Source organism: Gossypium hirsutum, chromosome A11, assembly GCF_007990345.1.
Source record: "Gossypium hirsutum isolate 1008001.06 chromosome A11, Gossypium_hirsutum_v2.1, whole genome shotgun sequence".
Lineage (NCBI taxonomy): Eukaryota > Viridiplantae > Streptophyta > Magnoliopsida > Malvales > Malvaceae > Gossypium > Gossypium hirsutum.
Genome location: NC_053434.1, coordinates 120,569,347 through 120,594,103, shown reverse-complemented (window position 1 = coordinate 120,594,103; position 24,757 = coordinate 120,569,347). Strand labels below are relative to the sequence as shown.

The 24,757-nt window shown below is 30.3% G+C and overlaps 2 protein-coding genes across 2 annotated transcripts; one reads left to right on the top strand and one right to left on the bottom strand.

The window, feature by feature from the left end:
- Positions 1-10,293: 10,293 nt before the first annotated feature.
- On the top strand, positions 10,294-15,153 carry LOC121209468 (beta-glucosidase 42). The gene is made up of 12 exons (XM_041080164.1): positions 10,294-10,502; positions 10,787-10,853; positions 10,977-11,035; positions 11,380-11,455; positions 11,530-11,692; positions 11,773-11,998; positions 13,036-13,151; positions 13,226-13,440; positions 13,643-13,677; positions 13,831-13,933; positions 14,299-14,407; positions 14,653-15,153. The coding sequence occupies exons 1-12, from the start codon at positions 10,377-10,379 to the stop codon at positions 14,828-14,830; spliced, it is 1,473 nt and encodes a 490-aa protein (XP_040936098.1). The 5' UTR covers positions 10,294-10,376; the 3' UTR covers positions 14,831-15,153.
- A 1,761-nt stretch (positions 15,154-16,914) lies between these two features.
- On the bottom strand, positions 16,915-19,267 carry LOC107944119 (CBS domain-containing protein CBSX6). The gene is made up of 3 exons (XM_016877944.2): positions 18,900-19,267; positions 18,449-18,810; positions 16,915-17,987 (listed from the first exon to the last, which is right to left on the bottom strand). Exons 2-3 carry the CDS (start codon positions 18,790-18,792, stop codon positions 17,042-17,044), a joined length of 1,290 nt encoding a protein of 429 aa, XP_016733433.1. The 5' UTR covers positions 18,793-18,810; positions 18,900-19,267; the 3' UTR covers positions 16,915-17,041.
- Between the last annotated feature and the right edge of the window lie 5,490 nt (positions 19,268-24,757).

Below are 24,757 nucleotides of genomic sequence, written 5' to 3'. Positions count from 1 at the left end.
TGACATCTGGGTATTGATACCTACACAAAAGCTTATATTTCAAGATCTATTCATTCATTCTTCTCATACTCAAACTTTCTACGCAAACATTTGTAGTTTTATTTATTTATGCAAGTGTTTGTTTGTATTTGATACAGCTTAAATTTGTAAATACTCATTTTAGGGAGGTCTTTTTTGTTTACACCAAATCACTTTTGCAAAAGGGAGATACGATCTAGTTGTTTAGTGGTGCTCTCTTAGTCATTGTAAAAGATAGTCGATTTGTCAAATTGTAACAGCCTAATTTTCAGTGGTATCGGGAATAGAGATTTGAGATCACTAAATTCGATGGGTGAGTTGAAAATTTAATAAATTAATACCTATGAGTCAAATGTGAATATAAAAGCATTTTTGAATTAGTGAATTTGGTGATTTAAAAGAATTAATTAGGTAAATTGGGTCGAGAATGAGGTATCGAGACCTCAACTTCATAAATCGAGCCATAAATATTTTTAAAAATATTTATGGAGTGTTGGTGAGGTAGTAATAAAATTTAGTCAGAAAATTTTGACGTCTGGGTGGTTAATTAAATAAAAAGGACTAAATTGAAAAGGGTGTAAAAGTTGCTAAAAGAATTAAATAGCTCAATTGTCAAATGAGGAAAGACCTAAAGTGAAAATAAGCCCAAAGGAGATATTTTGGGCGGCAATAGCTGAGAAAAATCAGGAAATGGTTGAAATAAGGGCAAAATTAGAAAATTGACAAAATTGGCTAAATAAAAATGGGACTAAATTGAAATATCTAGAATTATCTTCATTTCTCTTCATATTCATCAGCTGAAAAACAGCCATGGAGGAGGGTTCAAGCTGGTTTCATACTCTAGCTTCATGTAAGTTTAATTCTTGCTTTCTCCTTGACATTTTTATGTTTTTGGACTTTTACAAGTGGGTCCAACTTACTATTTCATTAGTTTTTGATTCCATGTCTAATTTTTGAAGTTGTTATGGATGAGTGCTGGTAGTATATGATGATTTTGCATGGAATTATAGCTTTAAATTGTTTATATTATGATTTTATTGAAAGAATTGAATAGAAAGTGAATGTTTGGGACCTAATTGTAAAAGAGTTTGAAGTTAGAGTTTTATGTGGAAATTCTGAACTTCAATAGTTATGAAATAACTTATAATGTCTATAAAAAGTATTAATTGAGAAAATTATCTTAATTTAGGGGTTAATTGAGCAAGGACTGAATTGTATGAATTGTGAAATTTGGGGTAAAATGGAAATCAACATTTTGCACTAAAACTGTTTTGGGCAGCAGCAGTAGTTTAACTTTTGAAAAATCACCAAAAATTGTAGAAATCGAATTAGAGGATGAATAAAATATGAAATTAAAGCTTATTGAGTCTAGTTTCTTACAAAATAAATTACATAAGCAATGAAATCGTAAATCATGAGATACAATAACTTTTGTGAGACAAGGTCAGAATGATTTCGTGTTCCCCTGTTCTGAATTTGGAAAATCATCAAAAATTGGATAAAAATAATTAGGGGCTTAAATTTATATGTTTAGAATCCTGAATGAGTCTATTTTCAAGAGAAACAAACAAGGACATCATTAGAATCTTGTATGAGAAGATAATTAATTTTTAGTGAAGAAGTGTCGGAACTGTCAGACAGCAGAACAGGGGAGACTTCAATGAATAAACTGTATTAATTGGCCCAACCAAAAATTATGAAATTTTTATGGTAGGAATACATATGAGTCTAGTTTCTGGGAAAATTTATGGATCTTAATTTGGAGTTCTGCAGCTCAAGATAAAAATAATTTAGTGACTATGACACAGATGGACAGCTTGAATATTCACATAGGTAGATAGTGAAAATTATGGATAATGTTACCTACAAGTGTGTTGTTTATACTAAGGATGTGGATGGAGAGGAGGAGGAGGAAAATATACAAAAAATATATGAATGGCTCGTGTATAAATTGATCACATGCCCGATTATAATCGATAAGTGTTGGATTAGAAATGATATAATGTTTTATTTGGTATATTTATTATGAAATTATGAGTATCGTTATAATACAAAAATTGAACTTGTGAGTTTATATGGCTAAATTTTAGTGATTATTTGTTAATTTTATGAATTACATGATGTGTTACTTCATATGTATTGATGATAAAATCGTGAATAATGTAAAAGCATGAAAATTGAATAAATGATCAAATTGAGCATTTCAGTTCAGTGACAAGATGAATTGAAGGAAAAGACCATGGTTGGACCATGGCAACAAGTGATAAGTGAAAGCTTCGGCTACACTTATCTGATCAAGGAAAAGTGAAAGTGATAAGTGATAGCTTCGGCTACACTTATCTGATCAATGACAAATGACAAGTGAAAAGTGGTAGCTTCAGCTACCTAATCAGTGAAAAGTGGTAGCTCCGGCTACCTGATCAGTGAATAGTGGTAGCTTCGGCTACAAGTGACAAGTGACAAGAGATTTCCGTATAAGACCATATCTGGGATATGGCATCGGTGTGATATATGCTACTGTATAAGACCTTATCTGGGATATGGCATCAGTGAAATATGTGATTTGTGTAAGACCATAGCTGGACTATAGCATTGATATATGAATATGTGTAAGACCATAGCTGGGCTATGGCATCATTATATGAAGATGTGTAAGACCATAGTTGAACTATGGCATCGGGAAAACGAAGTACTCAATTTCGTAAGACGTTCACTAATTTGACAAAGTTTGGTAAGTGTTACATGGAATTATGTGATACAAGGAAGTACGAGTTGATAAGATACAAGTGTAGAACTTGGTTGATAAATGAATTCATTTGTGATTATATAATTGTTCATCTTGAATGTACTATCCATATGTATTAATAATTCAAATGTTTTAATGAATAAAATTCCGATATGGAATAAATTAAACACGAGACAAATAATTATGAAATTGAACTCGGAATTCATGAAAATGACGGTTATTGATATATGGAGACATGAGACATTGATATATGAATATGGAAAATGTTTGATAAATGTGTTTATTCATAATTATAAAATTATATACCTCATGTGTACTATTTGCATAAAGATGATATTTCAAATACTTTGGTTATTTAAGCTTAAATATGAAATAGTCTGAAATCAAGATAAGTTGTTATGAAAATATATTTAGATTACAGAGATATGGCTAATATATGTTGTATGATTACATAACATGAAATTGTGTATATATGAGAAATTGAATGAGAATTAAGCCCATACACGTTTCTTGTTGTTTATATGAAGTGTACGACTGACAAGGGTGATGAAGTTATAAATAGAGAGTTACACGGGTTGAAAACACGAGCGTGTGACTCTCCAAAGTGTGAAAATTTTCTAAGTGTTGCAAAGTTTCATATGTTTACGGTTTGGTCCCGAACCACCCTGAATGTATGTTTTGGGCCCCGTAGGCCCATATAAGGGACGTTAAACATATGTATGAAAGTTTTTAATTTAGAAAAAATTTTATGGCTGATTTTTTTTACATGATTGATCATATTAAGTTTGGTAATGTCTCGTACCCTATTCTAGGCTCGGAATACGAATAAGGGGTGTTACACAAATAGTAGAAATTCAAATTTGAATTTTAAGAGTCTCTTCATAAGCAAAGTTTGTCCAAATATACTCAAAATGTGTCTCGAAAGTTATTATTATTTTTAAAGTATGTGTATTAATAATTGAATTTAGATGTAATTATATTAAATAACTTTTGTTGTTAGTGGATTTATTGAAATTTTTTTGGTACATAAGAACAACAAACAAGCTAAAGGTGCAAGCAGCAAGCAGCCGTGACCCGATAAATCAGCTTGCAGCAATGGAATGAGACCCCCCGACGAGTCTGCCAGCAATATCAACTCCCCGGAGGACTCTTGGGCTAAATTCGCCAGCTGATCTGTGTATCTATTTCCCTCTTGCAAAATATGGCGTATGTCGGTGACTCACCCTTCACTTATCGAAGCTAAACAGTTCGTAACATATATTTTCAAATGATTAGCGTCGAAGGGACAAGTTAACAGTCGAACTACCAGAAGGGCGTCGAGCTCGACAATGAGGTTTGAAATGCCAATGGTTTGGCCAACTGAAGGCCTTCTCGAACCCCCCTCAATTTTGCATGTACTGTATCAGTCAGTCCAACTTTGTTCATGAAACCATGCAGCCAATCTCCGTTAGCGTCCCTCAGAAGGCCCCCGGTAGACGCCACACCTGTTGTTCTGCGCCAAGCCCAATCCGTATTCAGAATATAGTAGGCTGCCGATGGGAGTTGCCCTTGAACCCACCTTGGCCCATGGTGGACGTGGGAAACCAACGTGTGGCGTGCCTGAACAATATCTTGGGTAAAATTCCAAACATAAAACAGCACGTTGATAGGGGTGGTGGATTCTCCCTTGAACATCCTTCCATGCCGGCACTTCCAAAGGCTCCATAAAACCATGCTGAAAACAACACCCCACGGAAGCAAGTAAGACGACGTCATTGTCGAACAACGATATTGCTTTAACCATTGTGAGAAAGGAAGGGAAAAGAAATCCCGAAAGCAATGTTTCAATTGGCCGAAGGTCCCACCCTCTACTATTTGAAATAATATCAGACACCATCAAAGAGGAGGACTGCTCAACGGCATCTCCCATAATCCGTGAAAGAGGCGCTTCTCCCACTCACCAATCGTGTTATACTTGAAGCTTGTACCATCACCAGTTCTCCTATGTTCATTGAGTGTAATTTGAATATCCAATTACACAGGTGAGAATTAAGATAATCACACTGGTTATATAATCATACGAGTGCCTAAAAATCATAAAATAACTAGATTTGAGCGTAAATTTATAATTACCCACATAATTATTCAATTCTCACCTTCACTATGAATTAAAAAATAATAATTAGAGCGCTCAATTACACTCAATTAAATGAAACTCATTAATTATAATGGTTAATCAAATATAACACATATATAATTATAAATAATTACACTCAAATTTAAGTATTAAATAAATTTTTCAACACATTTGTGTCACTATTTTTTTCTTTAGTTAATATATATAAATATATTTAAACTTGGTAATTAAATATTTTTGTGACCTAGTTGGTATATAAATTTGAAAATCGTAAGCTAACTTAGTATTTTTGTAGGTACCTAACTAATATTGTTAAAATATACTGACGAGGTGTTGATGTGACACTGACAATCAATTACATGATGACATGCGATAGCCTCACATTTGGACACGTGATAAAAAAAATTTATTTTATTTTTTTGCCACATGCCACAACTCTATTAGTCGTTAGAGCCACATCATCGTATTTTAATAGTGTTAGTTATATACCTAAAAAAATTATCATGTTGGCTTACGATTTCTAAATTTTAGGTACTAGTTAGGTCCAAAAAAATAATTTAAATACCAAGTTAGTATAAATTGTCAAGTTCAAGTATATACATATAATATGGAACCATAAATCTAACTAGACCACCGGTTGAATAGGAATCGATTGATTCAACCTTTTTATACGTAATAAGAAAATTAAAGAAATCACTTGAGGGAGAAAACTGCAAACCTCAAACATAAATTCGTAAAATAGACCTGAAGAATAAATAAATACATAACCTTTAAATACTTAAAATCGGAAAAAAAAACAAAATAGAATATTTTGCTTTTTTGCTGTATTTAGGTTGAACCCAATTAAACCCAATGATCAATAAAGATGGGCTTATTTAGTCCAATGAATTATCCAATAGCTAATACCCTAAAACAGCACACCCAAGCCCAATTTTTAATTTGTCTTACAAACCAATATCCAACTTAGGAGATAAGGCATCATCAAATCATCTTTCTTTCTCTATTAGGAAGCTTATTGGATAGGTTTGGGTCGAGTTTATGTATGATATTGGTACATTTTATGTTTGTTTAAATTTGATTCAATTCGAAATATAATATTAAAATTTTGTCTAAACTCGTTTACATTTATAAATTATTAACATAATCTCATTTTAGCGCTACTCATATTATTTTTTAAAACATATATTATTATTTTATTAAAATTTTAAAATTTGACAACTTAACATGATTTTCAATGTTTACATAGCATTATATGGTTATATATTTAATTTTATGTGATATAAATTACATAATATATAAAAATAAAATAAATATATATTATAGAAGTATAAAATCGGTCAGGTCAAGCTAAGCTTAAGCCTTGAATGTTGAAGCCTAAGCTTGAACCATAATTTAAATGAGTAATTTTTTTTTGTCTAAGCCCATTTTTGGGGCTTGTACTTTTATCCAAACTATACATATTTTGGGTGAACATTTGAGTTTGAATAGGTAACTCGACTTGAAAGTTAGTTGATTTTTGCAAATAATATACAAGTCTAGATATAAGGTAAGTTGTAACTGTACCAAGTAACTACTTCAGGTAAAATAAAGATGAACGTCAAGAACTTGTTTGTGCAACTTAGAATCTTCCTATGCTTGGCGGGCCTTGCCCAAATCATCAATATACTATACTTCATCAAGTATAGGTTGTGATTTAAGTCTTACTCATTTGTCAAATAGTAACCTCATACCTATACTCTAAACATGATCACTCTCCTCCAAGACTTTTCCCTAAAATTTAAGATGTAAACCAAATGACTCACTTGAGTTTACTTTTACAATATCTGTACTCAAAACAATAGATCCTTAACGAACAAAAATGAAGTGCTCTCACAAGTATATTGCATTGGAAAATTTAGATTTAATCTGTATTTAATTTTATACCAGCACATCTCAGTATCAAGCTACCTAAGGTGATGTATAATGGATAGGGTGACCCTAAAGACCACTTGACATATTGCAATAATCACGTGAACTTATAAACCCCTTTGATGAAGTGAAGTGTGGTGCCCTTTCAATGACTCTAAAAGATGCTGCAAGAGCTTGGTATTTGTCTCTACCAAAGGGATCCATCCATTCTTTTGATCAGTTACCGAATCTATTCGTGAGTTGATTTTTTGTCAACAAGACACTAAAACAGAGTTCGACGCACCTTTTCTCTATCAAGTAGAAAGAAGGCGAACCTCTAAAGGAGTTTGCTCGTAGGTTTAGCTCTGCAACCATGAAGTCTAAAGGTGCAACAAATGATTGAGCAAATCAAACATTCATTGAAGTGGTAGGTCATGACTACTTGAGGGTTTCCGTTGATAAATGACCCGCTGGATAAGTTGCTATCCTTGTATGAAAAGGCACATAGATTTTCTGAAATTGAGGAAATTCAAGGGGTCAATACCCAAATATACAAGTCATATGTTGAGCCTGCGCAGAGAAATTACAGTATTCCACATAAAGGACACCTACCACTACATGACCACCACAAAAGAAACCACAATGCAAGCATACATTTTCCGTGGTGGGGGGGGGGGAACTTTCCTAGCCCCATCAATTCTCCACAACGGTGGAGGCTAGTGAGAGAAGAAACATAGCAACATCCTCAGTGAAGACAAATTGACAAAGCCCTTTATAACAGGTTTAAGACTTACACCACTCTTCCTACCTTTCCAGCTTACATTCTTAGTCAAATAAAAAGCTAATGAATATTAGAAGCACCCTTGCAAATGAAACCTATTCATGTTAGAAGTCAGTCGAAACATAGATGAAAATTTTAGAATGCCCCTAGTCATGGAGCTGAGGGTTGTGTCCATTTAAAAGATGCGATAGACAATATGTAGCTTAGCCACCCCGTAACAGAAGTGATAGTGATAGGTTTTCATTGGCAAACATTCTGGCAGATGATATTAAATGATTCACAGTAAAGAAGGTAAGCCTTACCTAATAAGTTCTCTAACCAACATATAAAGGTTAAAGAATCAATTGTTCTACTAGATATGCTGGATGATGGACAGCACAAAACAATTGAAATGGTGGAATTCTTAGTAGTTAACCATCCCTCAACTTACAATGCTATATTTGGAAGACTCATCATGAAAATGGCCTTTATTTATATAAATGCGTGGATAAAATATAAATTTTATTATTAATTTAATGACGGTGTTAGGGTGACTTAACTTAATACATCAAATTGAGCTTTCTCCTACATTTGAGGACAACTTTTATAAAAGGTATAAAATGTATGGTAAAAAAAGGTTGGAGGCCCCTGTATGAGGTAGAGACGAAGTCAGGAAAAAAAATTTAGGGGTTGAAATTAAATTGTCTATATCTTTATAATTTTTAAAAGATTGAATCAAATTTTTATCATTTTTAGGAGGGGTCAAAGTTTAATTTTACCTTTATTAATTTAAAATTTTTAAAAATTTAAAGGGCCAAAATGGTAAAATTTCCATTTTAAGGGTACTAGGTGTCAGATTAGATTTTGTTTTCTCTACTAAAAAATGGGCAAATTAATTCCTGTACATTTGGAACAAAGAGCAAATGAGTCCTTTTTGTTAAAAATTCTATCTATTTCTACTGTTAAAAACTAGCATGGCTAATAAAACAACCAAATAATAACATGTTGTATGTTACGTATACCTCATTCTGACGTAAATGAATTAGTTTTTAACAGTGAAAATAGATGAATTTTTTAACAGAATGACCGAAATATTACTTTCTGATCTAAGGTATAAGGGTTAATTTACTCATTTTTTAAATAAAAAGAATAAATTGCAATCCGACTCTTAGTATAAAGGCATTTATGATACTTGTACTATAAATATACAAACAAAAGTTCCCACGTTCATCTCATTGTGCAGCATTCAACTATTCCGAGATTCCAAACAAAATTATTTTAGATATTTGTTCTTCCATTTAAAGAATCTAAACAGCTAATGCAAAACATTTATAGATGCAAAGCTGGGTTAAAAGAGAATAAGAATTAGATGCTAGAGCCTGAAAAAGAAAATTCCTTCACTTTCTTTCTTTTTTTCCCTTCAAAACATCACTTTTGAAGGAGAAGAGCCCACTTAATAAAATAAAATCAAAGTCATCTTCTATATATGCACCAATGGCATATCAAAGCAAATTTACTTATGAGATACTTTAAAATATGCTTTCATAATTTTTAAAAAAAAAAAGGGTTGAACTTATCAATGAATAATAGAATTTTTATTTTTAAAACCCGAATTAAACATAAAAATATCAAATTAGACGGGAAATAATGTAAATATACCACATTAAAAATAAATTATAAAATTTAAATATTAAATGATATATCAAGCTATCCCTAGATAAAGATATTTTAATTTTGTCAAGAAGTCAAACTCAAAGAATAAATAACATACAAGAACTAAAAATGTCGTAAAATCAATATTATTTCCAACATTTCACATTACTTATGAAAGATTTAGTACTGAAATTACTTCTTATATCATCAAATCAGAACATTGTTACGAATATAAAATTATCGATTTAAAACTTTAAAATTGAAATAAAAAATGGTATTCCGAAAATTTACAGTGTCACTAAAAATGTACGATACCTTAAATCAAATCCACCTAAAAGTTATAAAATTTATTAATAATATTAACAATAAATAAAGTTATACTTTAAAATTTAATTTTAAACAATTGAATATATAAAAAGGTGATAAAAAGTTATATATATATATATTTATAAGAATCTAAGATTTAGGATATTTTTTTCTTTGATCATCATCCATGGTCTTAGACTCTTAAAAAATATTTGTTTATCTCTCTTTTTTTTCCTTCTTTTTATACTTTTTATGCTTGTTATATAATTCATGTTTGAGGTTCATAGTTACCTCTTTTAATAATATTGTCTCCAAAGCTTAAATCGTATTTTATGTTTGTAAGTGCAAAGTGCTTTACCGCTACATCAACATTTGATAGTTAAAAAGACCCATTATCAAATTACAATATAAGCATAAATTTGTGTATTTATATTTAATGTATTCACAATTTATAAAATTATATATTAATTATTAATTGATGATATATTGTTAAAAATGAATATATTTAAGTTTATTTTAAAATATTTTTGAATAATATGCTATTGTTTATTTCATTAACTATATATAAAATTATAAACAAAGCTAAGACTTTTGAGTTATATTTAAAAATCTAAAAGATGCTTTATAAAAAAATTAATAAATAAATGGATAATGTCACTATTTTTTAGGGTAAATTTTTTATAAGTTTAAGTTTTGATCACTTAAATTTATTAATAATTTAGTAACATTAGGTGTTTAGTTTACATGATAAATAAATAAAAGGAGAATGTCATTATTTCTAACACCGTTAAGCAACAGTAGTAGAGTGATCTCAGCCTGGCTTATATTATATAAGCATGGGAGTGTGCCTCTCTCTCAGTGAGTAACACAACAACAACAACAAAAAGAACATGGCTAAGAAGAAGCATGTTTTAAAGGAAGACGTAGAACATGATGATTCCAACACTAAAAATCAAGTTTGTCGAGCTGATTTCCCTCCTCACTTTGTCTTCGGTGTTTCTACCTCTTCCTATCAGGTTTTCTTCTCTTCTTCTTTAATTTTTCGGTTTTGATCATGAAAAATCAATTAATTTGAACCCAAATTGATATGAAAACAAAATTATTATTAGCCGAAATGGGTTGAACACGAAACAAATCAAACAAACAAATAATTTAAAGTTGTTTATTCTTAAAATGATCTAAATATGTAATATCCTAAACCTCAAACTCAAACATCTAAACTCGGAACACAAAAAATTATTATTTTATATTATTTCTATTGGAGTTTAGCTTCCATTACTTTGGTTTTTCTTTCTTTCAGATTGAAGGAGGTGTGAACGAAGGTGGCAGAGGTAAAAGCATATGGGATGCTTTCTCTCACATTGAAGGTATATCAGAATAATGTCCTCATTTCTTACCATTCTCACCCATAATAATAACCTTGAATTATCTTCAATACCATATATATATATTTATATAAATAAGGTATCTTATTTTTCTTGTTTTATTAGGAAAAATAATTGATGGAAGCAATGCTGATGTTGCAGTGGATCATTATCACCGGTACAAGGTTAGTATTACATGGGGTTGTGAAATGCACTACATGGTGCATTTCAATAAGGTGGTTGAAACCAAACCGAACCAATTAAATTAGGAATTGATTGATATATTAATTTAAAATAATATAAAGAATTGATTAACTTGCAAATGAGTATAAACCAAGTAAAAATATTGATGGAATCAACTGTAATTAAAAATTTTATGACTTTTTAATAATTCATGTAATTAAAACTGGACTAATCAACGAAACTGGAAATCGATGGCTTGCATTCGAAGGATTATATCTTTAATATCAGCTCTCAATATATTTTCAATCTTCCCTAAATCCACAATTAATGGTCACACAACATACAGGAAGATATAGAGCTTATATCCGACTTGGGGTTCAAAGCTTACAGATTTTCCATATCATGGCCTCGTATTTTTCCAGGTACATACATAATTTTACCGTCAACGTATCAAATAATTATCCCAATATATTAAAGTATTTGTATATGGTGGCAGATGGTTTGGGAACCAAAGTTAATGAGGAAGGAATTGCATTTTACAACAATGTGATTGATGCCCTTCTTGAAGAGGGTATTCAGCCCTTTGTGACATTATACCATTGGGATCTTCCCTTGCATCTCCATGAGTCAATAGGAGGGTGGTTAAACAAGCAAATTGTGTAAGTATAATGGTATTTGCAACATTTATGAAAAGGTTAAACAAGCTAATTTATTTTTTTAATGTGGAGGGAATGTGTAGGTACTACTTTGCAAAATTTGCAGATACTTGCTTTGAACATTTTGGTGATAGGGTGAAGAACTGGGGTACAATAAATGAACCATTGCATATTGCTGTGGGAGGGTATGATACAGGAAGATCTGCCCCTGGGAGAAATCACAATTCATCAATTGAAACATATTTGGCCGCACACCATATGATTTTGGCACATGCTGCTGCTGTTTCCATATATCATAGCAAGTACAAGGTACAATATCGGGTATCTATGTGAAAAAAAGGAATAGTTTGAGGATCAATTTTGCATTTAAAACTATCTATTTTAAACGATACAATCAACTTTCCTTTTGATAGGATGGACCAGATTAAAAAAACAAAAAAATTTAGTGGAGGTCAGAATAAAATTATAAATTTTTGAGAGGTCAAAATATAATTTTATGATATATTGATTTCATCATTTTTGAGGGATTAAATAGAATTTCTTTTTTCTTTTGGGGCAAAGTGTAATTTTTTATATATTAACTTATAATTCCATTATTTATAAAAAATATTATATTTAAAATTTTTAATTTTGGAAGCGAAGCCCTCTTTAAACTCATCCCTCAGGTGGACCTTTTTTGCTCCTCATATCTTGATCTTATTTTTTTTAGGAGTTGAAATTAAATTGTAATTTTTACTATAGTAAAAGAATATAATTTTACAATTAGAATAGTTTATATTTTTATAAATTTTAAAGGATTAAATTAAATTTTTATCATTTTTAAGGGACAAAGTAGAATTTTACTTTCACTAATTTAAATTTTAAAAATTTTAAAAAACCTAAATAAAAAATTTTCCCTCCTACCTGCCCATGCCTCTGATTATACATATTTTTCTTTTTTATTTTTTCCGATTTTATCAATGGTTACGAAATTAAGAGTTCAATACTGTACCAACAAACCAAAGGCGGATGGTAATGAGGGTCCTTAAAATTTTTGAAATTTCAGACCCTTAAATTCTTTCTAAAAAATTTAGTTACCCCCAAAAAATTGAATTTCTTAGTAAACTTTTCAAACTTCTTAAAATTTTTAATTAGATCCCTTTAGAAGTTTTGTCAATTCTCATTACGCCTTTAAATTTTTTTAAAGTTTTAACTAGACCTATCAAAATTTTTAAAAATTCTCGTTAAATCCTTCAAATGTTTTTAAAATTTTATTTTAGTCCTCTCCAAAATCTTAACGTCAAGAATGGTTATATTTGAATTTGTTCTAGTTTATAAGAGTTGGTTGCACCTCTTTCTTTTTGTAGGATAAGCAAGGGGGACAGATAGGGTTAGTGGTGGACTGTGAATGGGCCGAAGCTAATTCAGATAAAATCGAAGATCAATGTGCTGCACAAAGACGGGTCGAATTTCAGCTTGGATGGTATACCTTTCCCTCACACTCACTCATTACTTTGTTTTACGAAAATTTAGTTTTGAATATGAAGTATACTACAGGTTCTTGCACCCCTTGTATTTCGGAGACTATCCCGAATCCATGCGTGACCGGCTCGGCGACCAGCTTCCGCAGTTCACAGAGGAAGACAAGGAGTTACTCGAGAGCTCCACGGACTTCATTGGGTTAAACCAGTATACGTCGAGGTTGGTTTCACATGCCAAAGATAGTGTCGAAGAAGGTCATTTTGAGAAAGCACAACAGGTTGCCAAAATTGGTAATATCATCAACTACGACACAATTTTTATGCGTGTCAAAATACAATTTTACTAAAATTTTATCATAGATAAATTTATAGATTTCGAGGGTTTAAAATAGAATATTACAATTTTAGGTGACCAAGCCCCTGCATGTCCCCTCTCTTCGTCCTTACATGATATATGATCTTTAACTCATGATTTTAATTATATGTTTGGCAGTGGAATGGGAAGATGGTGAAATAATCGGTGAAAAGGTACGAATTAACTGAACTCAGAGGAGATAATTTTATTCGGTTTTTGTAACCTTACTCTCTATTACTTGATCACAAAGAAATTTATTTATTAAGATATTTTACATATTATAAATATATATTTTATTAAATAAACTAAATTATCTATCATGGCAGGCTGCATCGGAATGGCTCTATATTGTTCCTTGGGGGATGCGGAAGGTTCTCAATTACATATCTCATACATACAACAACCCACCAATATATATCATGGAGAATGGTATGCAATTGACTTGAAACATACTTGGACTTTGTCAAGGGCCTGCAACAATTTAGACTAGGGGATTGGTTTGAAGTTAAGTCAATCATGATAGAAATAATTCAAGTTTTAATGTTTTTAGATTATTTTGGAGTTGGATCGTTTTGAGTTTGAGTTATTTTGATTTTAGGTCATTCGAATTTAACACTTGATTGAAATCATTTTTGGATTCAAATTGGGTGGGTTCGGGTTATTAGACATTTAATGTCAAATTAAAATAGATTGGATTTAGATTTAAATTAATTGAGTCGGATTTTTGAATCTGAATAAAAATTATCAGATGTAACTAGTATTAATAACTTGAATGCTTTTTGAAATATATATAGGTATGGATGATGAAATGAATGAAAATGTCCCACTCCCTGAAATGCTTGAGGACAAAAAAAGGATTGAGTTTTACAAAGGATACCTTGCTTCTGTTGCTCAAGCAATCAAGTAAGTATAACTTGATTTCTTTAAGGGAAACCCTAAAAATATCAATAAGCTATTGATTAAGGTGACAGTAGCTTCGTCTCCCATAAGTGTGAGAACACTAATTCGAACCTTGATTTATGCAATTATTCAGAGGGCTTTACCTTTAACGCTCCCGACCCGATAGAGATTCGTTTTAAATCCAATGTGATTTGGGGCACTCTGAATTTATACTAGAAAAATCATTGAGAAATTAATGAAATTTACAGGGATGGAGTAGATGTGAGGGGATATTGTGCATGGTCATTATTGGACAACTTTGAATGGTCTCATGGCTACACCAAGCGCTTTGGTTTGGTATATGTTGACTACAAAAATGGCCTAACACGCCATCCCAAATCTTCTGCATTTTGGTTCAAGAATTTCTTGAAAGACAACGAACAATGAACCATTAGCTGCATTGCCACCTACTAATTTCACTATCACTATTAGTAGAAGCAAATCATTATCAGCTCACAAGTCACAAACAGAATTGTCCTTATAATTTAACCCACGATGTAAGCTTTTGAGAAGAACATCCAATGTTGCTAGACCAAGAGCTGGGATTTTCTATCACTACTATTATATTACATTGTATGTTGTTCATCTTAATGCCTCATAATTTTGGGGGACTTTCCTTTTTCCTTGGCTCAATCTTAATTTGAATAAATGTGGGTGGTAATTATTTATATGCTATCAAATTTATTCAATTAAAAGGGTAAGTTTGACTATCTTCAAGTTTATTAATTGTATTACTGTCGTCTATTTTTCTATTAATTTGTTCAAGTCTTCGGTTCACATTGGTTGCAAGTTTGATTTCTGGACAACCTCACCTACTAAATCAAGAGTTGGGTTTCTCTATCGGTACTATTATACTACATTGCATGTTGTTTGACTTTTTTTTTTTTAATTTTCAGCTCAATCTTAATGTATAATATATATAAAAGAACGAGTTTGGAATTTTTTTTAAACTGATGAGAATACCCTTTTTTTTTCATCATATTATTAATTTCATAATTTAAAATTAATTATAATATTTAAAGTTAAAATAAAATAGAAGTGATAATTATACATTTTAAATAATTATAATTTAATAGAAGTCGTGATAATTACAAATTAAAAAAATTACAATTTAAATTACAATTATTAATTAAAAAAGTGGTGGTAATTTTAAAATAAAGTTATTACTTGAATAGAACTTTAAGCATAGAAAAAAAGTTATTATAATTATAATTATTACTTTAAAATTTTTTTTATGTAAACAAAAATTGTGCTAATTTTATTTTTAAAAAGAATGTGCTAATTTTATTGATGTAAAATAGAGTTATTAATTGAATAGAATTCTAAGTATCTTAATTATCACTTAATTATGTTAATTAATTATTATTTAGAATAATATTACTTTGTGTTAATTACATAAAGTAAAACTATTTTTATGTTAAATATGTTTAAAATAATTTAATTATTATTTAAAATTTTCTATTATAATATTTGTATTAAAAAATTTAATATATTTTAATTATATTCAAGAATTAAAATGAGAAATATTATTCTATGCTAATTAATGTAATTAAAAATATAACATTTAAAAATTAATTAAATATTAAATGAGTAATATCACATGTGACATTAGAAATTAGTTTAAATAAATGTGTGGTGGTAATTATTTATAAGATGCTATCAAATTTACTTAATTAAATAGGTAGGTCTAACTATCTGTAGGTTTATTAATTTTATTTGTGTTGTCATTATTTATTGATTTGTTTGAGTCTTCAATTAATACTAGTTTCAAGTTCGAGTGTTGGACAATCTCTACGGCATATAAGATAATTTCTTTAAAAGCTTTTGTGGAGTTAAAACAATGAACTATTATATTATTTGACGTTGTAATTAGGGCAAAATTCGGTTCGAATTATTTCGGGTCCGATTTTTCCATACTAATTTTGGGTTTTGAGATTTTATTTTATTAAAATAGTCTTGTTTTATAGCTTTTTGAAATTATTTAGGAAGTTTCAAAGTAATTTTCATTAATTTTTTTTTATAAATTAATTTTTGAATTAAGAAAATAAATTTTAATTTAGTTTGAATAATCTCGATTTTTTAACTTATGAACCAAAACCATTCTAACATAATCAATTTGAATCAGTTTTCTATTTCTTGATTTTTTTTCCTCGGTAATAATCATGACTGTTTGAATTGGACTGAAAACCAACTAGAATATCAATATGTAAAAAGATATTAGACTAGTTGAATTAATCTAAAAACCGGTTTGATCAATCGGTTGAATTAGATTTTTTTTATTTTATTTTAATAATTTATTTAATCAATTCAAATGTACCAATTGAACTCATTAAACCAGATCGATGACTTAATCAATTTGACCACCCGTCTAATTTTGAAAACCTTAGATATGATATACTTTATGGACATCTTTTCTTTAAGAAAATGGCACTATAGAACTAGAAAAATACAGATAACTCTCTTAAACCTCATAAAGCAAAATGTGCTGCATAAGAAGGCAAACATGGGTGCTAAAGTCAGGAACAGCAATGGAACTAAAATAAATAAATAAAATAGAATAAAAAAGGAAAATGGTAAAAAGAGGTAGAGTTTGGGAATTCAATGATGATTTTCCAGGCGAAGCTCTACGATAGATCGAGGTGTGAGAGCGGAGAGACTAGGTGGTTTGGAGGTGACCGCAACCAAAATGTCGGCATAACCCACCACCCCTACTAAAACATCATCATCATCTTCACCTTCAGTCACCCAAACATGGGTTGCTCTATGAGATAGCATTTGAGCCATAACCGCGGCCAACGAACTTGTGGTTTTACATGTCAAGGGTGCACTTCTGCCCCTATACGTGCCCCGACCGACTCCGAAAGTTGGGGACACTGGACTGTACCCACTGCTCATACTACTGATTTTCCTTGGCCTTGTTGATTCAACACCATTGTCTAGGGAATTATTATTGAAATCGGCGAGCCATCTTGAACTCACATTATCCTCGATCCCCATAATGAATTGTCCGGCAGAAAGGTTGGCTAAAGCCCATGCTGCGGCTATATAATCACATTTCCATAGTTTAGAGACTGAGATTTCTCCTAAAATTCTATGCCGACCATCTGGTGTGCTCTCCATAATGGCAAACGCGCTGGGATCACCCGGATTTTTTTGCGTTGCTTCGGCAGCTGGGAGGGAAGCGTCAATGGAGCTATAGTTGTGGTTAATAGCTCCAAGTGAGGAGATCGAAGACAGGGGGAGTGGCGCTAGAGCACCGAGGCAACCGATGAGGTAACGGATTATGTCTTCTCTCGACAAACAGCAAAACTTGTTGCGCATGAAGGGTGGGGTGGATGATGAGGAAGAGGAAGCAGAAGACGCAGCAGATGAAGGGGCACTGACATTAATACTGAGGTTATTGCAACTACTGTTGTCCACATTCTTGAGCCACTTGCCATTATAAAGGATCGAGAATCTCTTGCTCATTCCTTTCCATACCGTGCTCTTCAGAACAAGAAGTCGCCTCACACCTTGTTTCATCATCTCCAATGCATCTATCAATCTAGACCAACAACAAAAGAGTTAGCAATGCCATTAGAGAACACCGCTGGCCTGCAATAAAACTAGAAATATGTCCTTACTACCGATATTCAACACAACTGCTCAAAACCTTAAACTAGCTACCAAAATGATCCTAAACAAGATTCATCAACTCTGCATCATAGGTAAACCGGACAAAAGAGATCAATATCGTAAAATCTTTCTCCTACAAGTGCATATAAGTCAACAGCAAGAAAAGTATTTGACAGGTAAAAGTATCATGCATGTCTCTGTATTAGGAGTCAGTATGTTAAATCAAAAAGTAAACTCCTTTTAATAAAATTTCAGTCCCAAGCATAACAATCAATCCATTATCATCACAACATTAATAAACAAAGCATAACAAGCATGTCTACAATAATTTGAAACTACACACGCTTGAGCAAATAGATCAAATATACATAGAAGGGGCAATGAGCTAACCTAATACCAGGATCAACAATCTTCAAGAGAGCATTGTCAGGGACAACAACATCAGACACAAGTGTTTTCATAGCTTTGTCCTGGTCTTCCAAACATTGAGGTTTAGCTAAAAAAGACACAACATCAAGTGAAGTTAAAATACCCACAAATCTTTGTTGTCTCGTATCATTGTTTTCCGCCATTCCCATATGAGTTTTTCTTTTCCAAACTGTTATCCCACACTCTGTTGACTCTCTTATTGCTCTTATAGCTGATCCAATCGTTTCTGTCTCATAAAATTCTTCCAATTCTGGCTTCCCCACCGTTAGATCACCCACTACATGGTATAAAAACACCGATGCCATGTTTGTTTACCGAGAAAGCTGTAAAAGAAAAGAAAAATGAAAATTCATCATTTAGTGATGGATTATTAATCTTTCTGGAATAAAGGGTACTTCTAATTTTCAATTACCTGAACTGGGTTTTGACTTATTCAATCCAAAATTGATTTTTTTTTCTCTTCACTTTTTGTTTTTCAATTACAACAAACTGTTCTATAAGAACATATCGGGTTTTCTGTAAAACCGATAATAATTCAATATACAATATTAAAAAGAGTCAAAAAGGGTTTTCATCATCATTTTTTTTGTGCTTAATTCACTTCAGAAATCAAAGCAAAATCTGGGTTTTTTTTTTCTAGAAACCAAAAGAAAATGGTGAGGGGGAAGACTTATAAGAGGGAAAAGAGGCGGAAGATAAGGAGGGATTGAAACAAAGATAATGAAACAAAAGGCCATTGCGGTGATCTCTCACAAAACGCTGACTGAATTAGTGGCTCACAAAGCACGAATTTTGGAAAAAAATTATTTATTTGTTCTTTTGGATTTAATCGGGTGATTTGCGGGATACCGTGAATGAGATTTGAGAGAAGAAAAGAAAAAGGTTAAAATGTGCCTGTAGCCCTTGTACTTTTTGAAAAATGGGAATTTAGTCCTTATGTTTTTAGAAATTTAATTCCTCTCCTTTTCAAATTTCAGATTTCAAGTCTAACTGTTAATCTTATTAATTTTTTTTGTTAAATTGGTTCTTGTGGCATTTTGAAATAAAAAAAAGAACTCTTTTGGTAGTCATATAATTAAAAAATATTGTAATGAACTTGAATTTAATAAATAATAATAATAATATTAACAGTTGAACTTAAATTTTAAAATTTGAAAAGTAAAAAGATTAAATTCTTGAAAATATAAGAATAAGGACTAAATACTTAATTTTTGAAAAGTACAAAGACTATAGGCATATATTAACCAAAGAAAAAAAATTAGTGAATTGTTTGTTGGGAAGCAAGTGGCCATGCTTTGTTCTACTTTAAAAGGATTTTTTTACAAAAATATGGGATAAGGCAACAATTAATCCTTAAATTTGTTAAATTTTCAATTTAGCCCCTAAAATTTTTTTGTTCATATTAGTTTTGAACGTGGTAAATTTTCCCGATTTTGGTCCATGTGATGATGTGAAAATTTAAGATTGTGTCACATCATCACATGGATTTTTTTATATAAAAATGATAATTTTTAGGTAATGATGTGACACAATATTAGAATGTTAAAATTTGGGGAAATTTGTCAAGTTTAGGAATTAAAGAGTAAAATAGTTTAAGGACCAATTTTAAAAAATGTCAAGCTTAAGGACTAAATGCTGCTTTATCCCTAGATATTAAATTTTTCAATATTAAAATTTATTTACTTTTTTTCTATCTAACTTCTTTTTAGGGGTTAGTTTCTGGTACATTGGTAATGTACTTGTTTTATTTCACAAGTAATTTTGAAATTTTGACATGTCTCTTTTTTTAAATATTTTACCATACCCCTATGGAACACTTGTCAACCTTCGACTTTGCTTGTGAAGTCTAAAAACTTCATTGGTAGTGTACTAAATAATTTCCCTTCTTTTAATAAAGTATTTGGCTCCAAAAGTATAAGATTAACTTTGATAATAATATTTTTATCAAGGAAAAAAAAGGCTTTGATAGTAGTATTATTGTGTAACACCCTATACCCAGTCCAACCATCGGACCTGAGTTATAGAGTATTACGACAGTTAACATTTATCATCTTTAATTTCCAATTAAAAGAAGTTAAAACATCAAGCATTCAAAAACATCATTATACTGTGATTTACAACCTAAATTGAGCCTTAATCGAGCTTACAAAGCTCTTAAACCAAATCGAAATCAAATATGGACTAATTTGAAACTTTTACGAAAAGATAGGTAAAAAGTAAAAATAGGAATCACACGGCCATGTGACAAGGCTGAGGCCGTGTGGTGCTATCACACAGTTGTGTCCCCAAATCGTATAACAAATTGATGCCATGTAACCCAGAGTCACATGGCTGTGTTGCCAGGCCGTGTAACAGACTATGACCATGTGGATCAACCTGCACCTAAATTCAATAGATCACATGGTTGTGCCCTGCACCGGTGTATGACATACATCCGTGTATGCCTAAAATGCCTTCCAAAATAAGAAAACACAACCTAGGTTCACTTAAGTCTCAAGTTATACAATGAACCCTTGACCAACCTGTTAAAAAACACCAAAAACATACCAAAACACAAAATAAATCATTCAACCCAAGTGCCTAACCCATATGCTACATTTGGCACCATAATTCAAGCATTAATCATCAATCATTCATGTATAAACATACCTACATTTCATGTCTATTCATTCACCAAAACAAACATAACTTCACAAATGACACATTCATCAAGTAAGATACATTATAGGCATCATATCATGCTTTTACTATCAAACACCACGACCAACCAAAACAACCTTTAAAGTTTACATCCAAATACATAATTCAAAATCAAGATGGCACAAAACTTAACCAAAGTACTTATACATATATAATGTCATAAACCTATTTACTTGTCACTTATAATTGGGCCAAAATGAGTAAATAACTATCAAAAGAGTTGATAAATAGTGTGATCTCCAAAGACGATCTAATTGACAGCACGAATCTAGCAATCTACAAGGAAGAAAACAAAATGAGTTAAGTTTACTTAAAGCTTAATAAGTTCATATAATTTAAACATGACATACCTGTCATTTATAAAAATACTAATTGAGATAAACACACAACCTAGTATTTCTAGCCATGTTTCATGTTTCGATAAACACACAACCTAGTATTTTCTGGCCATGTTTCATGTTTCCTACCATACCAAGTGGTTAGTCATGAACACTTATTAGCATCAAAACATTTAAATAACATATTACACTTACCAATTCACATTCAATCAATGAATAATATTCCATGCCACAATAATCCATTTCCTTTCAATTCATTAACTTGTTTTGCTTGGAGACTTTAGTAAATTAACTTTGGATACACGGGGAAATTATGCTCACACAAGCTGTCAATTGGGACATTAACCATTATTCAATGCTGTTCACACAAACTGTAGAGAATCTGCAACAAATGCTAGATTTTAGCCATCGATATGGTATCCACCACCAGTATATAATACGCAATAAATATAACACCGACACAAATTGCCTGATAATTGTAGCACCGGTAAAAATTACCTGATAATTGGAATCACCTGCACATAGTGCCTGATAAACCCTAATGACATGTCTTTTGTATCCTAATCATTCACTAAGCTCACATGCGCTTTAACTCTTTTCCCATAATCTTTTTATCTTTATAACATAACACCATATTCAACATTGAACATTTGCATACCTTGTAATGACATAATTCATTTCTAACATGTAAAATTTATATATTTTGCAACTCAGTCCCTTAATTCCATATCAATTCTTACGTCAATAAAGCATACCAACACTTATACATTTATACACATACATAATTTAATTCCAAAAAGTTATTAAATAGAAATAACCTAATACGAACTTACCTAACCAAAATAGCAATAAACACCACACTGAGGACCACTCGACGACTTTCCCTTTTCCGCAATTATCGATCTGTTGATTCATTTCTTGATCTACATAATAATTTAACTCAATTAACCATTTTAAATACCTTAAAATATCTAAATACATGTATTTGACTCTTTAAAAATATTTTACGTTAATACTCTAAATTTTTACCTTTTATTCAATTTAGTCCTTAAAATCGAAACTTACACATTTATCACAATTAAACCCAATTCATGTTAGTCGAATTCTCCTTTGACCCTCTTACAACCCATAATTAATGAAATCTTACAATAATTTCATTCTAAATTCAATATATTATCAATTTAATCCAGACATGGTTGGACTATTATTTAATTACTAAATTTTTTATATAAGTTTATAAAAAGGTATATAAATATTAATAGAAACTATTATTTAATATAATTTTAAATAAATAATAAAACGACTTTTTTGACTAACATATTGAATACAACAAAATGAACATTCAATGTGATCTAAACTTTCATGTACTTTACATAGCAAGTAAGGATTTTTATTGAGAATATTATATAATTTTTTAGAAAAAAAATTTATTTTGTCAAAATATTTTATATATTTTTACACAAATATAAAGTTTTAAACAAACCTCAAAGAGGGGTGAAGTAAAAAATTTTGTATAAAAAGATAGAGATAAAATTATAAAATTTGGAGGATAAAAACTAAAAATCTTATATAAAAATCCTCATATTAAATTACTAATTTTTCAAAAAAATTCAATTTATAATTTTTTCCATTTAATCAAAAGAAAAATAATTTTTTTTTAAAATTTGGTAGGGGCTATGAAAAAGTTTCCCCTATAACTAAGGACTAATTTAGTATTACTTTTAAGAAACACTTTTAAGACAAAAAACACTGTTTGAGATAAAAAAAATTGTTAAATATGATACTTTTGAAAAAAAAAACTTTGTAAAAACACTTTTTTTTAACAAAAATATAAATAAAAAATTTTAACTTTTGTGAAAAGTGCTTTTTATCTCGAAAACTTTTTTAAAAAATAATGGTAAACTAACCTAAGAGAAGGCCTTCTCTGCCACCTTTTGCTATGCCTCTCTCAAAGGCTGAACATTTAATTATTTTGAATTAATTTAATTTTAAATTTTAAAATATTTCATAATAAATTATATTTATTTTTATCTACATCTTTAATCGATTATCTTTACATTTATACAGGGTTAAGAGAGAAAAGGTTGCCAAATAGAGATGGTAATAGATTGGGTAGATTCCAACTAGTTATAGCCCATTCCCAATTCATATATAAGTGAATAATGCGCTTCAACATAATATCTATGCCAATTTCGTCTTACTTAATTGGCTAATAGATTCAAATTTAAATATTCATTATTTGAATGTGTTTTATTTTAAAATTTTTTTGAGCTTCCTGAATTTGAATATTTAGTAGATTCATGTATCCAATAAATAATTCAATTGAATAGATTTTGATTTGAATAATAATACTTGAATTTAATACGAACAACAAACAGAATATGTTTTAAAGCATATTTTGAATTTGAATTCAAAATTTACAACATTATAGATATTCAACTTGTTGACATTTTAAGTAAGGGTGAGCAAAACTTGATTCGATTTAAAAAAAAAATTAAATTTCGAGTTAATCGAATTAAGTTATTTGATTTTTTTTAAGTCAACTTAAATAAGTAATTTAAGTTTTGAGTTCGAGTCGAGTTGAATTTTACAGTTCGAATAACTTGAATAACAAATTAGTGTAAATACCCCTTTGGTCTTTATCAATTTTGAAATTGAACAAATTAACCACACTCTCAACAAAAATTACAAAATAATCAAAATAATTTTTAAAATTCAAAAATTTTATAAAAATTTTAAAAATATATTATTTTAAAAAGAATATAAAAATTTTAAAAAAATCTAAAGAATATATAAATAAAAATTTTAAAATTTTATAAAATAATAATTATGGGACCCAAATAAGTTAATTAACGATTTAAGCTTATTACAATATTTTAATTTGACATGTTTAATTTTTTTAATAGCTCGATTCGACTCGGCTTGAATTTTATTTCATACTGCTTGATTCAAAAAAAATTCAAATCAAATTAAAGTGATAAAATAAGACTCGTTAATTCGAAATTTTTTACTCAATTCAATCGGCTTCTCATCACCTAATAAAAAATGATGAATCTGATAGAACATTTGTTAGATGCTACAAGAAACAAAGGTGGAAATCCTTTTATTACAAAAGTCCCAAAAAGTAAGGTATAATGAAGATTTTGATTTTGTTGCAACACTTTGAACATGGTTGGGTTCGAATATTTCATCGAAGCAGAGTACATGCATGGCCCAAATCAAGCCCAGAAAT